Source organism: Salvelinus fontinalis, chromosome 34 (assembly GCF_029448725.1).
Source record: "Salvelinus fontinalis isolate EN_2023a chromosome 34, ASM2944872v1, whole genome shotgun sequence".
Classification (NCBI taxonomy): domain Eukaryota; kingdom Metazoa; phylum Chordata; class Actinopteri; order Salmoniformes; family Salmonidae; genus Salvelinus; species Salvelinus fontinalis.
Genome location: NC_074698.1, coordinates 34,222,478 through 34,248,602, shown reverse-complemented (window position 1 = coordinate 34,248,602; position 26,125 = coordinate 34,222,478). Strand labels below are relative to the sequence as shown.

The following is a 26,125-nucleotide window of genomic DNA, read 5'->3' as shown; positions in this document are numbered from 1 at the left end:
ATGCTAGGCAACACATTAAACAAATCACCAGCTGGCTGACAGTTTGTTACTCTATAGATTGATACAATATTATAAAGGCATAACATCACGGCTACAACCCGGAATTGACCAGTCAGATTGTGAGACCGGAATGAACCTTTATATAATGAGCTGTAGCAATACATGTTCAGGTTCATTTGAAAACCGCAGGAATTGTATGAGGACCAATGAGAACTTTGACACAACCACCAAAGGTAGTGATTGGGTGCCACCTACTGGCAATTGGAGGAACATCATGAAAGTTCAAACAAAGGTTTCTCATGGGGCTTCCAACTAAAGAAATGACGATTCAGATGGTTGTGGTAGAGAAGAGTCCATTATACAGGTAACTACAGTTCTTACCTTGACACAGGTAGACATATAGGTAGATGTATTCTAGAGGAATTCTGTTTCTATGATTGACCATAAAGTAGGATCTCATGTCCACACCGTGCCAGTCTACAGTTCTACAGCGCTCTCCCTGATTTGTGCTGCTCAGATGGGTCTCAGTGCTGGTGGGCCTTGATTTAGCATGTCTGGCACAATGGAAACAATAGAATAGTCCCAAAAGTGCAAGCCACTCACCCTCCCCATCTAGCACTCCTCCGCGCAGGCTCAAACAAACACTCAAAGTATCTGAAAATGAAACAAAAACTGCATGAATCCAGGTTCTGTAGGTCACTCACACAGGCCCACCAATACTTCATCTATACCACAGTGCCAATGCATGTAGTCCTCTTTACCTCTCAACAGAATCATCAGCTATACTCCTTTTTAGTCCGCCATGACAGTTTCCATGCATACAGTATATCATTGCATCAGAAGGTGAACTACACATTAGATGGGCTTGGTTGAACAACAAACTGTAGAATCAATGCAATTTCCATTCAAATGGAGAAGAATATCACATACTGGATTATTTTTGTCTGAGTGTTTGTATAGGTTATTTTTAAGTGTTCACTATTGTAACTCCTTTTCTTTATATTTTTAATAGAAAATAACTTTTAATATAATGATAATGTTGTATGTACTGTAATGCTCAATGTTAAGTCGTATAAACTATGTTTTAAAGGACCTCTTTCAGCAGACACCAGAGAAGGAAAGGTATTAGTCATTGTCATTTTGTTCTGTAACATATTTTTTAACAGAGACAATTCAAGCTACATTGGAAATTTACATATTTATTTTGCTATGTAAATCATATTTATAAGTGCTATATTCACAGAGAAGTGATTCTTTGTAAATTGTAAATACATTGCTGTTTTTTTTCTCTTTGTGTTGATTGCATGTCTTTGTATCAGACTAACGAAAGGAAAAATTACAATTAGTTCAAAAGAAATGTTTCATTGTTGTCTTTTTGTTGTCTTCGCCATTCTGCCTCAATCTACAGTACCAATAGTGGACTCCTTGTTGTCTTTTTGTTGTCTTCGTCATTCTGCCTCAATCTACAGTACCAATAGTGGACTCCTTGTTGTCTTTTTGTTGTCTTCGTCATTCTGCCTCAATCTACAGTACCAATAGTGGACTCCTTGTTGTCTTCGTCATTCTGCCTCAATCTACAGTACCAATAGTGGACTCCTTGTTGTCTTCGTCATTCTGCCTCAATCTACAGTACCAAAGGTGGACTCCTTGTTGTCTTTTTGTTGTCTTCGTCATTCTGCCTCAATCTACAGTACCAATAGTGGACTCCTTGTTGTCTTTTTGTTGTCTTCGTCATTCTGCCTCAATCTACAGTACCAATAGTGGACTCCTTGTTGTCTTTTTGTTGTCTTCGTCATTCTGCCTCAATCTACAGTACCAATAGTGGACTCCTTGTTGTCTTCGTCATTCTGCCTCAATCTACAGTACCAATAGTGGACTCCTTGTTGTCTTTTTGTTGTCTTCGTCATTCTGCCTCAATCTACAGTACCAATAGTGGACTCCTTGTTGTCTTTTTGTTGTCTTCGTCATTCTGCCTCAATCTACAGTACCAATAGTGGACTCCTTGTTGTCTTTTTGTTGTCTTCGTCATTCTGCCTCAATCTACAGTACCAATAGTGGACTCCTTGTTGTCTTTTTGTTGTCTTCGTCATTCTGCCTCAATCTACAGTACCAATAGTGGACTCCTTGTTGTCTTTTTGTTGTCTTCGTCATTCTGCCTCAATCTACAGTACCAATAGTGGACTCATTGTTGTCTTTTTGATGTCTTCGCCATTCTGCCTCAATCTACAGTACCAATAGTGGACTCCTTGTTGTCTTTTTGATGTCTTCGTCATTCTGCCTCAATCTACAGTACCAATAGTGGACTCATTGTTGTCTTTTTGTTGTCTTCGCCATTCTGCCTCAATCTACAGTACCAATAGTGGACTCCTTGTTGTCTTCGCCATTCTGCCTCAATCTACAGTACCAATAGTGGACTCCTTGACTCACACAGTACACGCACATATGTATTAGGGTAGAAACTGATAGTGTAGATAGCGTCTATTTTGAAGAAGGTTTTACTTTCCCTATCTACCTTATTTTAAATGCACTTAAACATAGCTCTGGCCAAGTGTCTGCTAAATGATTAAAATGTAGAAACTCAACATCTTGTCAGGCTTTTATTTTATTTACAAATTCATTTCAATTAGTTACTATACCTTGATTGTGACATGAAACTCAAACTCAAAACTTGACTCAAAATCTTTTGAATATTAACCTACTTCAGTGTTTCCCCAAACTGGTAATCAGTTAAAGCCTCCATTTTACTCACATAAAGCTCAAAGCTGGTAGCTACTAGTATCTCGTGTATAATCATCCCTAGGACCTGTATATAACTGCTGGCCCAAATGGCTGTCTTGGGCTCTTTCCCCTGTCATTACGTTGGGGATAAATGCCAGGCAGTCTCCCGGTGAGAGACAGAGCATGATAGAGAGAGAGAGAGAGAGAACGAGAGAAAGAGAGAGAGAATGAGAGAGAATGAGAAAGAGAGAGAGAGAGTCTGACTCTAAGTAAGTTCCCTCTGTCCCAGAAACACGACTCCCCACGCTGGTGCCTGACGGGGGCGGACCTGGACATGTGGGCTCCCACCCCATTCCTCTGTGGAATATAGTCCCCTATTTATAGACCCGGCCTGGCCCATAACCCTGGGCTGGGCAGAGCAGTCTTTTAAATAACTTTCCCTGGCAGCCTATGGGGCACATACTGTCATATAGGAGAGAGAGGGTGTGTGTGTGTGTGTGTGTGTGTGTGTGTGTGTGTGTGTGTGTGTGTGTGTGTGTGTGTGTGTGTGTGTGTGTGTGTGTGTGTGTGTGTGTGTGTGTGTGTGTGTGTGTGTGTGTGTGTGTGAGAGAGAGAGAGTGAGAGAGACAACATCAGGAGAGAGAGGGTGAGAGGGAGAGAGAGAAAGAGAGAGGGAGGGAGAGAGAGAAATAGCGTGTGAGAGAGAGACAGAGAAGAAGAGAGGGAGAAAGAGGGACACGAGACAGAGATCAGACAGTGAGGAGGACTTTTCCAGGGAGCTTAGGTCCTGGCAGTGGAAGGATTACAAGGACAGAGCTGATCAGTATTGGACATTGACAAGCCTAGTACAGCTGCACGCATGGGACACAGGACTACAACCAGAACAACAACCTAACCCCCCCGTTCTATAGTGGGTTATTATTGGAGCACTCCCCCATGTCCATGTAACTGTACTGTGTTTGGATGAGCCTGTTGATGGATTGTTGGGCTCTGGATCTCAGGAGTGATGTGTTGGGAGCGAGGAACTTGTTGCTCTTCCATAACCTGAAGGAGAAGTGAACAACAAGACCCTTTGTGACTGAGTTGGACTTTTCAGTTAAAACACAAGGGTAACGTTATATCTGGCCACCGTCAATCTCAATCTGTGACTTTATCTCGATCTGTGACTTTATCGCGATCTGTGATTATTGATACAAGCATCTGTAAGAAACTAGACAGATCACTTGGATCAACATTCAATTATTACCGTTAGAGAAGCAAAGAAGTTACAAGCTTTGATGTTATTTGAGAATCCAAAATTGCTAAACTGTTGACAGGGAAGATGAAATCAGCACTGCTCAAGGCTCTGACTGCGTTGTAAGTTGAACACCATTGTGGCCGACTGTAACCTGATCTCCAACACACTGCAGTAATTACAAGGTGCATGCAGGGAAACATAGAGAGAGATTTGTAATTAGACCTGTCTATAAAAAGAGCCAGGCAAAGGGCTCAGAGAGAGAGAAAGGGGGAGAGTCAGGCCAAGGACACCCAGCTTGAAGGGAGGGAGGCTGTCTGGAGGCATAGGAAGGAGGCTGTCTGAAGGCATAGGAAGGAGGCTGTCTGAAGGCATAGGAAGGAGGCTGTCTGGAGGCATAGGAAGGCTGTCTGAAGGCATAGGAAGGAGGCTGTCTGGAGGCATAGAAAGGAGGCTGTCTGAAGGCATAGGAAGGAGGCTGTCTGAAGGCATAGGAAGGAGGCTGTCTGGAGGCATAGGAAGGAGGCCAACTGGAGGCATAGGAAGGAGGCCAACTGGAGGCATAGGAAGGAGGCCAACTGGAGGCATAGGAAGGAGGTTGTCTGGAGGCATAGGAAGGAGGCCAACTGGAGGCATAGGAAGGAGGCCAACTGGAGGCATAGGAAGGAGGCTGTCTGAAAACATAGGAAGGAGGCTGCCTGGGGGCATAGGAAGGAGGCCAACTGGAGGCATAGGAAGGAGGCTGCCCGGGGGCATTGTTGAGTGTAAGTGACACTCAGACCCAGACAGCAACGACACCTAACCTGAAGGAAAGGAGGCTGCCTGGAGTCATCATTGGGAAGAAGAGACACCAGACAGCTTTTGGCAATTAGGGGACAGGAGGTGTGACCATGGACTCCCAAGGCGGACACTACCTGAACAAGGCGGCGGTGCTGTCTCCTCTAGGAGCGGCCCGTATGCTCCAGCTCCTCCTGGGCTGCACCATCATAGCCCTGGTGGCCCACAGCGCCGGATACAACCACGCCTATGGTATCTACTGCATGTTTGTGTGGTGCTTCTGCTTCGCCATGACCCTGCTGGTGTTCACCATGGATGTGACACGCCTCCCCTGCTGCATGCCCATCTCCTGGGACAACCTCACCGTGGCGTTCGCCATGCTCGCCACACTCATGTATGTCGCCGCCTCCGTCGTCTACCCCGTCTACTTCCTGCGCTCCCAGTGCTCCAAGTCTGACGGGGGCTGTGAGGTGCGCAACTACCGCATTGCTGTCACCGTGTGCTCCAGTTTCTGCTGCTTCGCCTACGCGGCTGAGGTGTTCCTGACCCGGGCCAAACCCGGCCATGTGGTGGGCTACATGGCCACCATGTCAGGCCTGCTCAAGGTGGTCCAGGCCTTCGTGGCCTGCATTATATTCGGGGCCCTGGCCAACGGCAGCGAGTACAACCGCCACATCCCCACTCATTACTGTGTGGTGGTCTACAGCCTGTGCTTCTCCATCACCGTGGTCGTGATCGCTGTGACCGTGTCGGGAAAAGCCTCGGCTCTGCCCCTGCGTTTCCCCTTCGACCGCTTCGTGATCATCTACACGTTCCTGGCGACGCTGCTGTACCTGAGCGCCGCCCTGGTGTGGCCCATCTTTAGCTTCGACAGGAAGTATGGCACGCCGGGTCGCCCCGACGGCTGTCCCTGGGAGAACTGTCCCTGGGACAGCAAGCTGGTGGTGGCGGTGTTCACCCATGTCAACATGGTGCTGTACTTCAGCGACCTAATCTACTCCCAGAGGATCCGCTTTGTCTCCCACTCCGCTGCTTGAGGACCCCTCCACCCTCCTCACTCCACTCCGCAGCTTGAGGACCCCTCCACCCTCCTCACTCCACTCCGCTGCTTGAGGACCCCTCCACCCTCCTCACTGCACTCCGCTGCTTGAGGACCCCTCCACCCTCCTCACTCCACTCCGCTGCTTGAGGACCCCTCTACCCTCCTCACTCCACTCCGCTGCTTGAGGACCCCTCCACCCTCCTCACTCCACTCCGCTGTTTGAGGACCCCTCTACCCTCCTCACTCCACTTCGCTGCTTGAGGACCCCTCCATCCTCCTCACTCCACTCTGCTACTTGAGGCCCCTTCCCACTTTCCTCGCTCCACTCTGCTGCCAGAGGACCCCTCCACCCTCCTCACTCCTGGGGACCCCTCTACCCTCCTCACTCCTGGGGACCCCTCTACCATCCTCCCTCCTGGGGTGAATCTCAAAAGTTTTTTCCTCGGTTCCTCATTGGACATGGCGTACGAGGTAAGGGAGGAGAGCATTGGAAGAGGAGATACGATATTTGAATGGACTTCTGCCTCGCTCTGACGTTGTGAGGAGGCGTGGAGAGGGGATACGAGGAATAGAGGGTATAGACTTTTGAGTTGCACCCCTGGCCCTCAGAGACAGACAGAGACCACACTGGAAATGACACACAGCATCTCCACTCAAGTGCCTCTGAATGCCCCATGCCTACTACAGATTACATATCGCCTCAATGATGTTATGGCTTTGTGCCTTGTTGTGTCTTTCTTATAATCAGTGTTGTGTCTTTCTTAACATCAGTGTTGTGTCTTTCTTAACATTAGTGTTGTGTCTTTCTTAACATCAGTGTTGTGTCTTTCTTAACATCAGTGTTGTGTCTTTCTTAACATCAGTGTTATGTCTTATTTAACATCAGGATTGTGTCTTTCTTAACATCAGGATTGTGTCTTTCTTAACATCAGGATTGTGTCTTTCTTAACATCAGTGTTGTGTCTTTCTTAACATCAGTGTTGTGTCTTTCTTAACATCAGTGTTATGTTTTTCTTAACATCAGTGTTGTGTCTTTCTTAACATCAGTGTTATGTCTTATTTAACATCAGTGTTGTGTCTTTCTTAACATCAGTGTTGTGTCTTTCTTAACATCAGTGTTATGTCTTATTTAACATCAGTGTTGTGTCTTTCTTAACATCAGTGTTATGTCTTATTTAACATCAGTGTTGTGTCTTTCTTAACATCAGTGTTATGTCTTTCTTAACATCAGGATTGTGTCTTTCTTAACATCAGTGTTGTGTCTTTCTTAACATCAGTGTTGTGTCTTTCTTAACATCAGGATTGTGTCTTTCTTAACATCAGGATTGTGTCTTTCTTAACATCAGTGTTACATCTTTCTTAACATCAGTGTTGTGTCTTTCTTAACATCAGTGTTGTGTCTTTCTTAACATCAGGATTGTGTCTTTCTTAACATCAGGATTGTGTCTTTCTTAACATCAGGATTGTGTCTTTCTTAACATCAGTGTTGTGTCTTTCTTAACATCAGGATTGTGTCTTTCTTAACATCAGGATTGTGTCTTTCTTAACATCAGTGTTGTGTCTTTCTTAACATCAGTGTTGTGTCTTTCTTAACATCAGTGTTATGTCTTATTTAACATCAGTGTTGTGTCTTACTTAACATCAGTGTTATGTCTTACTTAACATCAGTGTTGTGTCTTTCTTAACATCAGTGTTGTTAACATCAGTGTTATGTCTTACTTAACATCAGTGTTATGTCTTTCTTAACATCAGTGTTGTTAACATCAGTGTTATGTCTTACTTAACATCAGTGTTATGTCTTTCTTAACATCAGTGTTGTTAACATCAGTGTTATGTCTTACTTAACATCAGTGTTATGTCTTTCTTAACATCAGTGTTGTTAACATCAGTGTTATGTCTTACTTAACATCAGTGGTGTGTCTTTCTTAACATCAGTGTTATGTCTTACTTAACATCAGTGGTGTGTCTTTCTTAACATCAGTGTTATGTCTTACTTAACATCAGTGTTACGTCTTTCTTAACATCAGTGTTACGTCTTTCTTAACATCAGTGGTGTGTCTTTCTTAACATCAGTGTTATGTCTTTCTTAACATCAGTGTTATGTCTTACTTAACATCAGTGTTATGTCTTACTTAACATCAGTGTTATGTCTTACTTAACATCAGTGTTATGTCTTTCTTAACATCAGTGTTATGTCTTTCTTAACATCAGTGTTATGTCTTTCTTAACATCAGTGTTATGTCTTACTTAACATCAGTGTTATGTCTTACTTAACATCAGTGTTATGTCTTACTTAACATCAGTGTTATGTCTTACTTAACATCAGTGTTATGTCTTACTTAACATCAGTGTTATGTCTTACTTAACATCAGTGTTATGTCTTACTTAACATCAATGTTCTTAACATCAGTGTTATGTCTTACTTAACATCAGTGTTCTTAACATCAGTGTTCTTAACATCAGTGTTATGTCTTTCTTAACATCAGTGTTATGTCTTACTTAACATCAGTGTTATGTCTTACTTAACATCAGTGTTATGTCTTACTTAACATCAGTGTTATGTCTTACTTAACATCAGTGTTATGTCTTACTTAACATCAGTGTTATGTCTTTCTTAACATCAGTGCTGTGTCTTTCTTAACATCAGTGTTCTTAACATCAGTGTTCTTAACATCAGTGTTATGTCTTACTTAACATCAGTGTTGTGTCTTACTTAACATCAGTGGTGTGTCTTTCTTAACATCAGTGTTATGTTTTAACATTATTATCAGTATTATCAGTATTATAATCTCTAAGAGAAACCTGAGATAAGGGCCAGTACTGTTGTAGGCACTTTGTCTTATGGTGCAGTACATTGGTTTAATTCAGAGCTTTGAACATGTTGGGCGACATTTTCGTAGTGCAACAGCGATGTGCTAAATGCGAAAGAAATGTGTAAACCTCACAATCTGGCAGTGTGATTTAAACTGAAACGTTTCCTCTACAATCTGCATTATAAACAATCTATTATTTATAAGGTTTAGTAAACCGAGCAATCGATAAAATGTAGTCGGCTACTAATAATGCACATTGTTGAAAAACATTTTCAAGATTATAACGAGGTTCATGGTCATTTTTGTACTTTGCTTTTGTACTATAAACATGTCGCCCATTATGTGTTGAAGGACGTCGTAAATCATCATTGGGTTGTTTTCATGTCTTGAAATAGTCGGTTTTATTTATTGTGTTTCAATAAACTTTTATCTTAACTAATATGTTTTTTCTAATAATGACAATAATATATAAAAAGTGTAATGTGTAGTGTGTTGAATTGGCTTTCCATCATTGAGTACTTTTGGTGTTTATACTAAAACCCAACTGCATGTTTCATCTTCAACTCCTCTAGTTTTAGTCCAAGTTCAGTCAGTGTGTAGATTCATTATGAGCTGAATGTTCAGTGTAGCAACTGTCAATACGAAATTGGTAATATACAGTATGTGTGAGTGTGTATGTGTGTATGTGTGTGTGTGTGTGTGTGGGGGGGGGGGGGGGGGGGGGGTATGGAATTGACTGCATATGTACAGCTACCACTTTTTGATATGTGAAGTCTGCACTGCACAACATCCCTGAACACTGTATTGTAATGACAACCATGCGATGTACTCAATGATTTAAACCGATAGAAAAGTTCTGAAACTTGTGAATATTCAAAATGTCATTAAAATGAACAGATTGTTAAGTCTGTGCTCCTGTTCATCTCTCTCCCCTCGTCTCTCCCTTCATGAACAGTAGGCTGCAGACTAGCTAGTAATAATCTCTGTCCCCTTGTCTCTCCCTTCATGAACAGTAGGCTGCAGACTAGCTAGTAATAATCTCTCTCCCCTTGTCTCTCCCTTCATGAACAGTAGGCTGCAGACTAGCTAGTAATAATCTCTCTCCCCTTGTCTCTCCCTTCATGAATAGTAGGCTGCAGACTAGCTAGTAATAATCTCTGTCCCCTTGTCTCTCCCTTCATGAACAGTAGGCTGCAGACTAGCTAGTAATAATCTCTCTCCCCTTGTCTCTCCCTTCATGAACAGTAGGCTGCAGACTAGCTAGTAATAATCTCTCTCCCATTGTCTCTCCCTTCATGAACAGTAGGCTGCAGACTAGCTAGTAATAATCTCTCTCCCCTTGTCTCTCCCTTCATGAACAGTAGGCTGCAGACTAGCAAGTAATAATCTCTGTCCCCTCGTCTCTCCCTTCATGAACAGTAGGCTGCAGACTAGCTAGTAATAATCTCTCTCCCCTTGTCTCTCCCTTCATGAACAGTAGGCTGCAGACTAGCTAGTAATAATCTCTGTCCCCTTGTCTCTCCCTTCATGAACAGTAGGCTGCAGACTAGCTAGTAATAATCTCTCTCCCCTTGTCTCTCCCTTCATGAATAGTAGGCTGCAGACTAGCTAGTAATAATCTCTGTCCCCTTGTCTCTCCCTTCATGAACAGTAGGCTGCAGACTAGCTAGTAATAATCTCTCTCCCCTTGTCTCTCCCTTCATGAACAGTAGGCTGCAGACTAGCTAGTAATAATCTCTCTCCCATTGTCTCTCCCTTCATGAACAGTAGGCTGCAGACTAGCTAGTAATAATCTCTCTCCCCTTGTCTCTCCCTTCATGAACAGTAGGCTGCAGACTAGCAAGTAATAATCTCTGTCCCCTCGTCTCTCCCTTCATGAACAGTAGGCTGCAGACTAGCTAGTAATAATCTCTCTCCCCTTGTCTCTCCCTTCATGAACAGTAGGCTGCAGACTAGCTAGTAATAATCTCTGTCCCCTTGTCTCTCCCTTCATGAACAGTAGGCTGCAGACTAGCTAGTAATAATCTCTCTCCCCTTGTCTCTCCCTTCATGAACAGTAGGCTGCAGACTAGCTAGTAATAATCTCTGTCCCCTTGTCTCTCCCTTCATGAACAGTAGGCTGCAGACTAGCTAGTAATAATCTCTCTCCCCTTGTCTCTCCCTTCATGAACAGTAGGCTGCAGACTAGCTAGTAATAATCTCTCTCCCTTTGTCTCTCCCTTCATGAACAGTAGGCTGCAGACTAGCTAGTAATAATCTCTCTCCCCTTGTATCTCCCTTCATGAACAGTAGGCTGCAGACTAGCTAGTAATAATCTCTCTCCCCTTGTCTCTCCCTTCATGAACAGTAGGCTGCAGACTAGCTAGTAATAATCTCTCTCCACTTGTCTCTCCCTTCATGAACAGTAGGCTGCAGACTAGCTAGTAATAATCTCTGTCCCCTTGTCTCTCCCTTCATGAACAGTAGGCTGCAGACTAGCTAGTAATAATCTCTGTCCCCTTGTCTCTCCCTTCATGAACAGTAGGCTGCAGACTAGCTAGTAATAATCTCTCTCCCCTCGTCTCTCCCTTCATGAACAGTAGGCTGCAGACTAGCTAGTAATAATCTCTGTCCCCTTGTCTCTCCCTTCATGAACAGTAGGCTGCAGACTAGCTAGTAATAATCTCTGTCCCCTTGTCTCTCCCTTCATGAACAGTAGGCTGCAGACTAGCTAGTAATAATCTCTCTCCCCTTGTCTCTCCCTTCATGAACAGTAGGCTGCAGACTAGCTAGTAATAATCTCTCTCCCCTTGTCTCTCCCTTCATGAACAGTAGGCTGCAGACTAGCTAGTAATAATCTCTCTCCCCTTGTCTCTCCCTTCATGAACAGTAGGCTGCAGACTAGCTAGTAATAATCTCTCTCCCCTTGTATCTCCCTTCATGAACAGTAGGCTGCAGACTAGCTAGTAATAATCTCTCTCCCCTTGTCTCTCCCTTCATGAACAGTAGGCTGCAGACTAGCTAGTAATAATCTCTCTCCCCTTGTCTCTCCCTTCATGAATAGTAGGCTGCAGACTAGCTAGTAATAATCTCTGTCCCCTCGTCTCTCCCTTCATGAACAGTAGGCTGCAGACTAGCTAGTAATAATCTCTGTCCCCTCGTCTCTCCCTTCATGAACAGTAGGCTGCAGACTAGCTAGTAATAATCTCTCTCCCCTTGTCTCTCCCTTCATGAACAGTAGGCTGCAGACTAGCTAGTAATAATCTCTGTCCCCTTGTCTCTCCCTTCATGAACAGTAGGCTGCAGACTAGCTAGTAATAATCTCTCTCCCCTCGTCTCTCCCTTCATGAACAGTAGGCTGCAGACTAGCTAGTAATAATCTCTCTCCCCTTGTCTCTCCCTTCATGAACAGTAGGCTGCAGACTAGCTAGTAATAATCTCTCTCCCCTTGTCTCTCCCTTCATGAACAGTAGGCTGCAGACTAGCTAGTAATAATCTCTCTCCCCTTGTCTCTCCCTTCATGAACAGTAGGCTGCAGACTAGCTAGTAATAGGCATGAACATTACTGATGCATCTAGTCAATCAGATATATTAGATTTTGTTTCTGACACAAAATGCTGTTCTGTGATCTTACATTTTTATAGCATTATAGCCTGTGAGGTATGGACTGGTTTACTGGACTAAAATGCACTTTAAATGAAGAATGGACTAGGATTAATGGGGGCCAAGAAACCATGATGGCTCTGTTCAAACTGTTCTGTCCTCACCTGTCCTCAACTGACACCCAAAACAAAGCTGGTACTAGGCTACCGTTTAAATGGTGAAAACACCATCTCAACATTATAATTCCCTAATGTATGAGTGAATTATAATAGGCCTCTGCCTTTCAGGATTAGTGTCCTGAAATAGAGAAGCAAATACCTTGATAGTACATGTTATCACTAACAAATCGATGTGTTAAGGCAGTGAATAAAAGAACAGCGCTTTTACTCTCTAATAATGAATGCTCTTCCGGGTTCAGCTACTAGAAGGGCATGATCTGAAACGTAACCCAGAGATTTCTTCTCCACGCCCACTCTAGTTGCAAGGCTGATGCAACTGGCTGTACACAGCGTACAGAGCCCACCCATAACTGCACAATAAAGGAACGCTGCCACCGGCATTGGTTAGACGTTTAGCGACTCTCTCAGTCTATTGGTCACGTTGCATGTCATTATCATAGTCGGTTTTTGGGGTGGAAACTTTGTTAACGCGGTTACAACTGTAACTCTGTTGAATTATATGTTTGGCGGCAACATTGGAAAAGGAAACAATTTATACATCGTCGCAACATCCGTAAGTTTGATTCGTCTGTCAAATATTTAGGCTAACGTTACTTCGTTGCAGGCAGCTGTCGGCATTGCTTCAACTGTGTCATAACTGCATGTGTTGTGATTCCATTTGTTATCAGGAAGTAACTACGGTTTACTGTAAATGGTACATATTCTTTGTTGTTTACACAAGGCGGGTGGACAGGTTATGTGAATGGCATATACCTGTGTGTCTCTTGATATTACCAGTGTTCTTTGCCTTCTACATCTACACCTGCATTGCTTTCTGTTTGGGATTTTAGGCTGGGTTTCTGTGCAGCACTTTGAGATATCAGCTGATGTAAGAAGGGCTTTATAAATACATTTGATTTGCCATCACAGCAACATCAGAAACTTCAGAATGAGCGTGGGGTTCATCGGAGCGGGTCAGTTGGCCCATGCTTTGGTGAAGGGATTCACCGCTGCAGGTAACCAACTAAGCATTACTTTCAGTACCTGGCAGATCCGAACCACTTGCTTACAGCTGCACTAAGGTCGGACAGCATTCATGTGTATATTAAGACACTGCAGAGCTGGAGTGAGATATGGCACAGAAAACATACCACAATCCAGAAACACGTTTTTACTCTGAATGTTCCAGTTATCCCAACTCTTACACAGAGAAAATTGAACGGCTGCTCGTTTTTAGCAGTCATTCAATCTTATCTATATAACAGGACAATTCGGAGTACAGCGCATTTCTCATCCCTGGATTGAGGTACTATCTCAAGCTGGCTCCACCGTGTCTTAATATACACAGGAATGCTGTCCGACCCTATTGCGGCTGTAAGCAAGCTATATTGTCATATATGAAGTTCGAACATCCAAATGAATGTATAGTGATTTAATGATTGGAATGTATTCTGTGTTAAAACCACTTCAGTGCCCTGCTGAAAAAAACAGCATAGACCAGCACAAATGTTTAGCTGGTCTGATGCTGGTTAAGCTAGTCTGACTGGCATGGTCTGGTTATGCTAGTTTACCAGCATGGTCTAGAGATGCTTTTGCTGGTGACCAACCTTCGCTGTGTTTCAGACACATACCAGCTTATGCTGGTGACCAAGCTGGTCCAGCATGGTCTTGGTCAAGCTGGTCTGACCATGCTGATCCAAGGTTATTATAGTTTTTAAAAATATTTTTATTTCTATTAGTTACATTTTTATTTGAAGTTTAGTTTGTTTGTTTTCAGGCCTGATTTGCTAGTTTTTGTTTTATTTGTATACAAATGTTTCGTCTTTAGATTATACCAGTGTCCGAAACACAGCCAAGGCTGGCCACCAGTGTCCGAAACACAGCCAAGGCTGGCCACCAGTGTCCGAAACACAGCCAACAGGGTATTCCGGTTGATTTTCCCCTCTCCCATCCCTGCAGGTGTCATTGCCACCCAGAGGATTACTGCCAGCTCCCCAGACACAGATCTTCCCACAGTGTCAGGACTGCGGGTGAGTAGAATGGATCAGTCATTGGGGTTTGTGGGAATAAGTTTCCTCAGTTACAGCATATCTATTACCATCTCGCATCGGCTACACTCAAATGAAATCACACACACACACAGAGTGAGAGAAAGGCACAGAATAATACATTTGTTCATTTCAATGATATTTTAGAAATGCTGTCATACTGAGGGGTAACGATCAACACTGTCTGTTCTCTTCTACACAGAAAATGGGTGTCAATCTCACAACCAGCAACAAGGAGGTGGTGAACAAGAGTGACGTTCTGTTTCTGGCTGTCAAACCACACATCATCCCCTTCGTGTTGGATGAGATCGGACCGGACATTGAGGACCGCCACCTCATTGTGTCCTGTGCAGCTGGTGTCACCATCAGCTCCATTGAGAAGGTCAGTTTGGAGTCCAGTGAAAGTCGACTGTAGCTAGAGCTTTCTCTCTCTACTTATTTACAGATCTTTAGAAATGTTTTGCAACAGAAAACGGAAGAGTGACAAAAATACAAAATCAGGATAGATTCATACTGTGAATCGGTCCCGTGTGGCTCAGTTGGTAGAGCATGGCGCTTGCAACGCCAGGGTTGTGGGTTCAATTCCCACGGGGGGACCAGGGTTCAATTCCCACGGGGGGACCAGGATGAATATGTATGAACTTTCCAATTTGTAAGTCGCTCTGGATAAGAGCGTCTGCTAAATGACTTAAATGTAAATGTGAAATCCAATGAAAGTTGACTTTAGCTGGTGCTTTCTCTCTCTCAGTACTGAACTACGGATCTGGGTCGTGTTCATTAGCGCACAGAACGGAACGTTTTGCAACAGAACTGAATTTTATATTTCTTATTGAAAAAGTATCTCACTGGTTTTCTTACGATTGGTGCCTATTGAACAAGCCCCTGATATGATTGGATAGGTGAAAGCATTCTGGTGGAATCCTGCTTTGAAATAACTTGTTACATCCTGTCAGATCAATGAAGCTACAGCCCTCTGTTATAGCCTAACCTGAGGCTTCCAGTTCCAGAATCTAAATTGCATTTCCTTGATTCCTCGCGTCCTCTCTCGTCGTCCTCAAAACCCATTGGATGAGGTCAGAAGTCCCTCTCCTCTCCCTGGGAGAATCTCAATTGAAGGAGGTGAGAGGACGCAAGAAATCAATGAAATGCCATTGAGATTCTCTCCCTGCCCTCTGTCACTACTGTGCTCTGGTCTCACATAGCCCTAGGACATAGCAACTTCCGGCTGCTACAACATGAATCGCCTTTCCATTCTGTTCCTGCTGAAAATACCTCAGCCCTCTGTTCTGATACTGGGAAAGCTGCCGCACACTGCAATCTGTTGAACAGTCATGCGCTCTCACAAGAGACTGACAAATAGAGAATCAGGATAGATTCATACTGTGATATTTGAGAGAACCAGACCACAAAACAGCAAAATCAAGCTTTTCGTAATGCCAGAAAGGTCTTGGTTCTTAATGTTGCACAATAAAACTGGAACTGCAACTGTTTGTGGGTATCTTATCTTTCTATATTGTCTTTTACTTTTGTATGCTGCACCTGCAAGTTACTGGATGTGCCTAATACACTACTTCTAAACAAAAATGTACCTTCGATACCGTAGCTCAGTGGTATTTGTCGTTAACTTAACCCGTGTCTTAGTGACATTTGCATTACATTTTAGTCCGTTAGCAGACGCTCTTATCCAGAGCAGTTTCCAGTCAGTGTGCGAGTGGTAGGTTAAAAACAACCGTAAGCTGTAATTCTGCAGTAGTAAGTTGACTTTGAAAAGGTAAGAGGAGACTAGACTTCTAGGATCTGGTGGAAGTAAATGTTTTAATACAGAGCTTTCGGTGACAAGTGGTCATGTGAAAAAGGCCAAAAGCAAGATGGCTGAAAAGGCATGGCTCAAAGGCAAATGATTCTTCTGAGTGTCAACATTATATAGTCATTCTGGATGCTGTGTACATGCATCATTACAGATGTTGGTTGATTTGAACCTGATACAACTTTCAATTGAACATGGTAACAGTGAGACATCTTCTACTTTCGGTACATAGAGTGAGATTCAGCAGTTTGAGACCGTTCAAGGTTGGATTGTCACGAGATGAGGCCTCTGAGAATTCTGTGTCCTGTGTAATCTGGGGCACAGAGAATGATGGAAAACACTTGCCTACTTTTAGAACATGTTGAAGTTGTGAGTCATTAGGCAGGTTATTTATGATGTGATTGTAAGCAAAGATGAGTAAGGATATACACTACATGTCCAAAAGTATGTGGGCACCTGCTCGTCGAACATCTCATTCCAAAATCATGAGCATTAATATGGAGTTGATTTCCCCCACAGATTTGTCTGCCAGATGGTGAAGCGTGATGCATCACTCCAGAGAACGCATCTCCACTGCTCCAGAGTCCAATGGCTGCGAGCTTTAAACCACTCCAGTCGACGCTTGGCATTGCGCATGGTGATCTTAGGCTTGTGTGCGGCTGCTCGGCCATGGAAACCCATTTCATGAAGCTCCCGTCGAACAGTTATTGTTCTGACGTTTCTTCCAGAGGCAGTTTGGAACTCGTTAGTGAGTGTTGCAACCGAGGACAGAGGATTTTTATACGCTACTCGCTTCAGCACTCGGTGGTCCCGTTCTATGAGCTTGTGTGGCCGACCACTTTGCGGCTGAGCCGTTGTTGCTTCTAGGCGGTTCCACTTCACAATAACAGCACTTTCAGTTGACCGGGGCAACTCTAGGAGGGCAGAAATTTGACGAACTGACTTGTTGGAAAGGACTACGCGCCGTTCTACTGCCAATGTCTGTCTATGGAGATTGCATGGCTGTGTGCTCAATTTTATACACCTGTCAGCAACGGGTGTGGCTGAAATAGCCAAATTCACTAATTTGAAGGGGTGTCCACATACTTGTATCTGGGTTGGCCCCCACACAACCACATATCCAAGTCAATGCAAGTTTAAAAAAAACGTATTCAAAAAGGAAGTGTCACTGCAGAGACCGTTTTCATGAAGCTTTTTCTCATGTTTATATCAAGTAATCTTAACGTCTGTGTTATTCTCCCCCTGCCCTTTGCAGAAGCTGCTCCAGTACCGCCCGTTCCCCAAGGTGATGCGATGCATGACCAACACCCCAGTGGTGGTTCGGGAGGGAGCCACGGTCTACGCCACGGGTACCCACGCCGAGCTAGAGGACGGGAGGCTGCTGGAGCAGCTGATGGCCAGTGTGGGCTACTGCACGGAGGTGGAGGAGGACCTGATCGATGCCGTCACCGGACTCAGTGGCAGTGGACCCGCCTATGTGAGTGGTTGCGTTTATTGTATTTTACATTGACTATCACAAAAGCTCTGACGGCCAAGAGGCCGACATGCTTGAATAAACTGATTTAAAAGTGATACAGTACGAGCAGGAGTAGTGTGCAGGTTTCTCCTTTATTTTAAGATACCACATCATACCCACACACCTGCAACAAGATAACGCTGATGTGCTTATTTTAAATTGTGCTTTGTATGTCTGCCACTGTAACTGAGGTGGTTCAGTGAACCCTGCTTGTGGGATGACTGACCTCTCCTGACACCAGAAGACTAGCTCCTCATGCTAATGCCTAGGCTAGCCCAGTGGGCTACAACCATACCTTTGGGTTGTAAAACTATTTTAGCTCATTATTTTCATGATCATCCATGCAATTAATTGGTTATAAGAACTGGACCTTGCCTAGCTCCTAGGAGAACGCCTACTATGCCTGCTTAAACTACTGGCTGACTAGTCATTTCTGTTAACTCTTTTCTCTCTTGTATAATCTCCAGAGACCATTTTGAACTGTGTTTTACACACGTGATGAGTGTGCATATGATAAGTGCGTGTTCGTCTTTGTCTCCCTATAGGCATTTACAGCTGTAGAAGCGCTTGCTGACGGGGGGGTGAAAATGGGTCTGCCCAGGAGACTGGCTATACGGCTTGGAGCACAGGCCCTGCTGGTGAGAACATCATTTACATGCATTCTCTATGAACGTCTAGCCCTGAATTAGTCTTGGTACCAGTGTCATGTGCTAAAGAGACTGGTCTTTCTTCAAATATGAACTTTCTATCATTAATGAGCTTGACAAGATCAGAGGATTTGATCCTGATTCGATAACTCCCACAGCTATCTTTGGCAAATGACACTGAGTACAAGGAGGGGAATGTAAACGCTGAACAGAGACTAGCAATCAGGCAAGCCCTGAATATAATCTCAGTCAGAAATCTCTTGAGGACTGCTTGTGAATGTTTTCTTTTTTTATTATACTACAGATTTTGATCTGGAAACATTTTGAAAGAAATCTATTGCATCTGAGCGAAAATGTGGAGAATTATTCTCTTGAGTTTGAGATCTTACAACCATGAGCCCTGCAAACGTTTGCTTGACTGTAGAGTGTACCGTATTGAAGCAACCTTGGTATACCTAACAACCTCGTCAATGGGTTCGGATCTTTTGGTGTAACGGTTAAGATGTGTTACTGTCGCTCACAGGGACCCGGGTTCCAGTTCCCCGTTTGAGGCTACGCCCAAATTCACCACAGTATGTTCATGTCTCTATTTTGTCTTTCCCATAGGGAGCAGCCAAAATGCTGTTGGACTCGGAGCAGCACCCTGGCCAGCTGAAGGACAACGTTTGCTCCCCAGGGGGTGCCACCATTCACGCCCTGCACGTCATGGAGAGTGGGGGCTTCCGTGCCCTGCTCATCAATGCTGTAGAGGCCTCCTGCATCAGGACCAGGTAGGCTGGGCACCACTTTACAGAGGGACAGTTTCCTGGACTAAAAAGCACTTGCAATGGAAAATCTCCATAGAAAATGATTTTTAGTCAAGGACTAGGCTAAGTCTGTGTCCTGGAAATCAAACCGGAATGTGCAGATAGAAATCTGCGTGGTAGAGTAGACATGATCCCCTGTCGTGAAGAATAAAGAAGTATGTCAAGTCTGTTACATTTCTATCTGCAACATTCAATATGTTGGCTCTTTGTGGATAAGCCCTGGCTGGTTGTATGGTGAGGCCAGTAGGTCTCTGGACATAGCATTTAACAAAATGTGGCTTTTCCATAAAACCACATAATACCGATGTAGCACTGATGTCGGTTAGGCTATGGGTCTAGTTTTCCGAACCTAGATTCAACCAGCCTACAAGCACTTTTATTGGAGATTCTCCATTGAGTGTGCTTTTAGTCCAGGACTGGTCTAAATATGGGTTCAGGAAACCAGACCTACATGTTTTGTGTAAAAAGAATAATAATTTGAATGTTTGTTTAATGTCTGTGTCATAGTGCTCTGTTGTATGGCTGGATGCTATTGTTTAGACAGCAGAGGGTGCTAGATGCATATGTCTGAACTTGTTGTAACTAACAGATAGTAGACACACTCCATGAGCAAAGTCCCATCTCTTTTAAATAATGTGGGTCAAACGGGAGTGTCAGTGTGTGAATATTTGACTTGAGGTCACTCGGGATAACAGCCTCTGTTAAGAGTAAAAGGTAATGTACATGTAATTTCTTACTTTCAATCAGGGAGCTCCAGTTCTTGGCTGACCAGGAGAAGATCTCTCCTGCGGCCATCAAGAAGACTACGCTGGACAAGGTTCTGCAGCAGCCAGGGGTGGGAACAGGGGTGGGCGTCCGGACGGGATCTGGGATCAGCCTGTTCAACAGCAGCAACCCCAGGCATAAGAAGTAATTGAACTGAGTTGCTCTGATCACAGAACAGCGGTGTATTAGACCATATCAAAACATTTTGTAACAAAAACATGTTTCTTAGCGGACAAGTTCAGGTAGTTCTTCCCCGTTTCGTTCTGTTTGCTTCCTAGTGATTACGCCCCAGGTAGAGACCCTCAAAAGAATGAAACATACCTGAACGTATTATTTCAACCCTAAAAAATGTGTTATGGTTATAGTATGCCAGCTGAGAGGAGGAGGGTCATAAATGGCAGCTTCGTAAACATGAGCATAAACTTAGAGCAGCAATAGAGGATGTAGGGTGAAGGGACACTTCTCCTGGTCTCCTTCCATATTCACTGACTAGAAACATCTGGACAGGTAAAAGCAAGTTCCTAATAGGCATTATGGCTTTCACCTGTCCAGTGTTGTCATATCAGTGCAGATGAAGGAGAAAAGAGGTAGATGACCGGGGAAGAAGACGACACTAGACAGTTAAGATGGACCAACATGGTGATGAGCAACAGGTCACAATTCCTTGACCTTTTAGCCATTTAACAGACACTCTTATCCAGAGCGACTTACAAGAGCAATTATGGTCAAGTGGCTTGCTCAAGTGCACGTGAACAGATTTTTCACCTTGTCGGCTCGGAACTCGAACCAGGTATCTATCGGTTACTGTTCGAACGTACTTAACCTCTAGGTTACCTGCCGCCCACCCCCTTTCAGTAGAAACACAGAGACAGATGTGGAGTTGGATGTCTTATGTGCTTAGCTATCTATAGCTTCTGTTTAATAGAATGTGTGCCTATATGTTCCGTTAGACAGATTGTTAGGTCACACATTATGTACAGTCTTACTGGAACTATTTTGGTCTGTCTTGCTAAACAGCAAAGGTTCCTGTTTTCTGTTGTTGTTTCTCTTCATTTTCTGGCTATTTTCTTTGCTTGATTGAGAGATTATATTACAGCTTTAGTATGTTAATAATTTTAGCCTGACCGAGGGAGGGAAAACGTTGTTTTTCATTTTGTAGAAGGAGCAACACTGTTTAGACACACTTGGAAACCACAACAAAATGGGAATTATATTGAACCTTTCTTTATCCAGGTTTGTCTTGTTGATGTATATCTTCTATAAAATAGACTTGTTCAAGATAGTAGCAGTCATTAATGTTACAAAAGTTACACACATATAGATATCTATCTACACTGAACAAAAATATAAACGCAACATGCAACAATTTCAAAGATTTTACTGAGTTACAGTTCTATGATGAAATCAGTCAATTGAAATAAATTCATTAGGCCCTAATCTATAGATTTCACATGACTGGGAATACAGATATGCATCTGTTTGACAAAGATACCTTAATAAAAATGGGCCTCAGGATCTCATGTTATTTTTGTTTGTTCAAATTGCCATCGATAAAATGCAATTGTGTTTGTTGTTCGTAGCTTATGCCTAACCATACCATAACCAGGGTCGCCACCATGTGGCACTGTTCACAATGATGACATCAGCAAACCACTCGCCCACAAGACGCCATACACATGGTCTGTAGTAGTGAGGCAGGTTGGATGTACTTCCAAATTCTCTAAAACAACAGTAGAGAAATTAACATTAAATTCTCTGGCAACAGCTCTGGTGCACATTCCTGCAGGCAGCATGCCAATTTGCAGCTCTCTCAAACTTGAAACATCCGTGGCATTGTGTTGTGTGACAACTACATTTTAGTGGCCTTTTGTCCCCAGCACAAGGTACACCTGTATAATGATCATGCTGTTTAATCAGCTTCTTGATATATCACACCTGTCAGGTGGAGGGATTATCTTGGCAAAGGAGAAATGCTCACTAACAGGATGTAAACAAATGGTTGCACAACATTTGAGAGAAAAAAGCTTTTTTGTGCATATGGAACATTTCTGGGATTTTCTTTTTTTCAGTTCATGAAACACTTTACATGTTGCTTTTATATTTTTGTTCAGTGTAGATAAATCTCCTTTGCAAGATAGACTTGTTACACACAAACTTGCTACACACAAACAAATCTCCTTTGTGTTAGAGACTTGTTCAAGATGGTAGCAATCATTGTTACACATACAGAGTAGGTAGACTACAGTATTTTACATAAGACATTTGATGTTCAGCCCTTTTACATATTTGACTGGCATATTACTGTTACAAGGTGGAAGTGGTACTATTAGGCCTATACAAATGTGAAATACATGAATATGCTGAACGTGTAAGAGTTTATATACTTTGTGAACAAAATGTGTAAAGTCTAGATCTGTTTTATTAAACCTTATTCCAAAACTTTCATGATTAATTAAATATTGAAACTATTTTTCTGTAGCCTGTATGCATTTATGGGTGATTTTGCAAATACTGGGCTTTTTGTGTCCCAGGGTTAGATTAAGATAAAATGTTAATTTAGATTTTTTTCTTCTTCTTCATATCCAGAGACTATAACCTAAACATTTTCTTTCAGCTTTCAATATTATTTTTTATTTTATAAAGCATTTCATGTCTGGAATTCACTGTTTTGCACTGTTTTTGTCCTGTCTCACACCCAGGCTTTTGACATTCTACTATGCATTACACTTACAAAAGTCTTGATAATTAGAAAATATTTAATGCACCTGTTTAAAAAAAGAATAAAATAAATGGAAACTATATACAGTGTCTCAGAAAGTATTCTGACCCCTTTACTTTTCCCACATTTTGTTAATTTACAGCCTTCTAAAATGAATTTTAAAAAAATAATTTCAATCTACACACAATACCCCACAATGACAAAGCAAAAAGCAGTTATTTAGACATTTTTGCAAATAAATAAAAACAGAAATAACTTATTTATGTAAGTATTCAGACCCTTTGCTATGAGACTCGAAATTGAGCTCAGGTGCATCCTGTTTCCATTGATTATCCTTGAGACGTTCCTACAACTTGATTTGAGTCCACCTGTGGTCAATTCAATTGATTGAACATGATTTGGAAAGGTACACACGTGCGTCTATATCCCACAGTTGATAGTGCATGTTAGAGCAAAAACCAAGCTGTGAGGTTGAAGGAATTGTCTGTTGAGTGCTGAGACAGATTTGTGTTGAGGCACAGATCTGGGGAAGGGTACCAAAACATTTCTGCATCATTGATGGTCCCCAAGAACACAGTAGCCTCCATCATTCTTAAATGGAAAAAGTTTGGAACCACCAAGACTTTCTAGAGCTGGCTGCCCGGCCAAACTGAGCAATCGGGGGAGAAGGGGCTTGGTCAGGGAGGTTACCAAGAACCCGATTGGTCACTCTGACAGAGCTCTAGAGTTCCTCTGTGGAGATGAGAGAACCTTCCAGAAGGACAACCATCTCTGCAACCAATCCTCAGTAAAAGGCACATGACAACCTGCTTGGACTTTGCCAAAAGGCACCTAAAGACTCTCAGACCATGAGAAACAAGATTCTCTGTTCTGATGAAACCAAGATTTAACTCTTTGGCCTGAAGTCCAAGCGTCACATTTGGGGGAAACCTGGCCCCATCCCTACGGTGAAGCATGGTGGTGACAGCATCATGTTGTGAGGATTCGGCAATTTCAGCAAGTTGCTAAAAGGTGTATAAAATCAAACACACAGCCATGCAATCTCCATAGACAAACATTGGCAGTAGAATGGCCCGTACTGAGGAGCTCAGTGACCTTCAACTTAGTACTGTCATAGGGTGCATAAGTCAGTTTGTCAAATTTCTGCCCTGCTAGAGCTGCCCCGGTCAACTGTACGTGCTGTTATTATGAAGTGGAAATGTCTAGGAGCAAAAATGGCTCAGCCGCGAAGAGGTAGGCCACAAACGCTCACAGAATGGGATCTCCGAGTGCTGAAGCATGTAGCAAGCATACGATCACCATTTGCAATGCCAAGTGATGGCTGGAGTGGTGTAAAGCTTGCTGCCATTGGACTCTGGAGCAGTGGAAATGCGTTCACTGGAGAGATGAATCACGCTTCACCATTTGACAGTCCGATGAAAGAAATCTGCCCCAATGCAGAGTGCCAACTGTGAAGTTTGGTGGAGGAGGAATGATGGTCTGGGGCTGTTTTTCATGGTTTGGGCTAGGCCCCTTAGTTTCAGTGAAGGGAAATCTTAACGCTACAGCGTACAATGATATTGTAGACAATTCTGTGTTTCAAACTTTGCAATAACATTTTTGATGAAGGCCCTTTCCTGTTTCAGCATGACAATGCCCCCGTTCACAAAGCGAGATCCATACAGAAATGGTTTGTTGAGATCGGTGATTAAGAACTTGACTGGCCTGTACAATACCCTGACCTCAACCCCATCGAACACCTTTGGGATGATTTGGAACGAATGGTCTGTTCTATATCTTCAATAAAATTAAACATGTACAACTGTGACATTCAAATGTTTAATGGTATTTTTCATCAGTTTTATATAAAATGTAATTTCCACCTCATTTAAAAAAATAATTTTTTAAACCTTTATTTATTACCACAATGCTAAGTCATTAGCATCACCGTACATATTTTTGAGGTAAAGGTGTATTACATTTTAACTGATATTGTTGACTTTCCCGTATGTGAACTTTAAATTATTATTTTAGGAATTATCTTAAGAACAATGTAAAATGTGAAGATTTTGTTGTGGTAAATACATGTTTCTGAGTTAAAAAAAAGAAAATGTAATTAATGTGGAAGGTTATATACACAGTTGAAGTCTGAAGTTTACATACACTTAGGTTGGAGTCATTAAAACTTGTTTTTCAACCACTCCACAAATGTCTTATTAAAAAAACTAGAGTTTTGGCAAGTCGGTTAGGACATCTACTTTGTGCATGAAATTGTTTCCAAAAATTGTTTACAGACAGATTATTTAACTTATAATTCACTGTATAACAATTCCAGTCGGTCAGAAGTTTACATACACTAAGTTGACTGTGCCTTTAAACAGCTTGGAAAATTCCAGAAAATGATGTCATGGCTTTAGAAGCTTCTGACAGGCAAATTGACATAATTTGAGTCAATTGGAGGTGTACCTGTGGATGTATTTCAAGGCCTATCTTCAAACTCAGTGCCTCTTTGCTTGACATCATGGGAAAATCAAAAGAAATCAGCCAAGAACTCAGAAAAAAATTGAGACCTCCACAAGTCTAGTTCATCCTTGGGAGCAATTTCCAAACACCTGAAGGTACCACGTTCATCTGTATAAACAATAGTACGCAAGTATAAACACCATGGGACCACGCAGCCATCATACCACTCAGGAAGGAGACACGTTCTGTCTCCAATAGATGAATGTACTTTGGTGCAAAAAGTGCAAATCAATCCCAGAACAACAGTAAAGGACCTTGTGAAGATGCTGGAGGAAACAGGTACAAAAGTATCTATATCCACAGTAAAATGAGTCCTATATTACATTTACTTTTAAGTCATTTAGCAGACGCTCTTATCCAGAGCGACTTACAAATTGGTGCATTCACCTTATGACATCCAGTGGAACAGCCACTTTACAATAGTGCATCTAAATATTTTAGGGGGGGGGGGGGGGCAGAAGGATTGCTTTATCCTATCCTAGGTATTCCTTGAAGAGGTGGGGTTTCAGGTGTCTATATCGACATAACCTGAAAGGCCGCTCAGCAAGGAAGAAGCCACTGCTCCAAAACTCCCATAAAAAAAGCCAGACTACGGTTTGCAACTGCACATGGGTACAAAGATCGTACTTTTTGGAGAAATGTTCTCTGGTCTGATGAAACAAAAATAGAACTGTTTGGCCATAATGGCCATCGTTATGTGTGGAGGAAAAAGGGGGATGCTTGCAAGCCGAAGAACACCATCCCAACTATGAATCACGGAGGTGGCAGCATCATGTTGTGGGGGTGCTTTGCTGCAGGAGGGACTGGTGCACTTCACAAAATAGATGGCTTCATGATGAAGGAAAATTATGTGGATATATTGAAGCAAGACATCAGTCAGGAAGTTAAAGCTTGGTCGCAAATGGACAGTTACCCCAAGCATACTTCCAAAGTTGTGGCAAAATGGCTTAAGGACAACAAAGTCAAGGTATTGGAGTGGCCATCACAAAGC

General features: G+C 42.9%; 2 protein-coding genes across 2 annotated transcripts; both read left to right on the top strand.

Annotated features, from left to right (window-relative positions):
* Positions 1–3,197: 3,197 nt before the first annotated feature.
* Positions 3,198–6,810, top strand: LOC129833756 (myeloid-associated differentiation marker-like protein 2). The gene has a single exon (XM_055898552.1). It carries the CDS (start codon positions 4,843–4,845, stop codon positions 5,764–5,766), a length of 924 nt encoding a protein of 307 aa, XP_055754527.1. The 5' UTR covers positions 3,198–4,842; the 3' UTR covers positions 5,767–6,810.
* A 5,937-nt stretch (positions 6,811–12,747) lies between these two features.
* On the top strand, positions 12,748–22,712 carry pycr1a (pyrroline-5-carboxylate reductase 1a). The gene is made up of 8 exons (XM_055898551.1): positions 12,748–12,898; positions 13,255–13,340; positions 14,284–14,354; positions 14,575–14,754; positions 17,435–17,656; positions 18,241–18,333; positions 18,949–19,112; positions 19,896–22,712. The coding sequence occupies exons 2-8, from the start codon at positions 13,274–13,276 to the stop codon at positions 20,059–20,061; spliced, it is 963 nt and encodes a 320-aa protein (XP_055754526.1). The 5' UTR covers positions 12,748–12,898; positions 13,255–13,273; the 3' UTR covers positions 20,062–22,712.
* Positions 22,713–26,125: the final 3,413 nt, after the last annotated feature.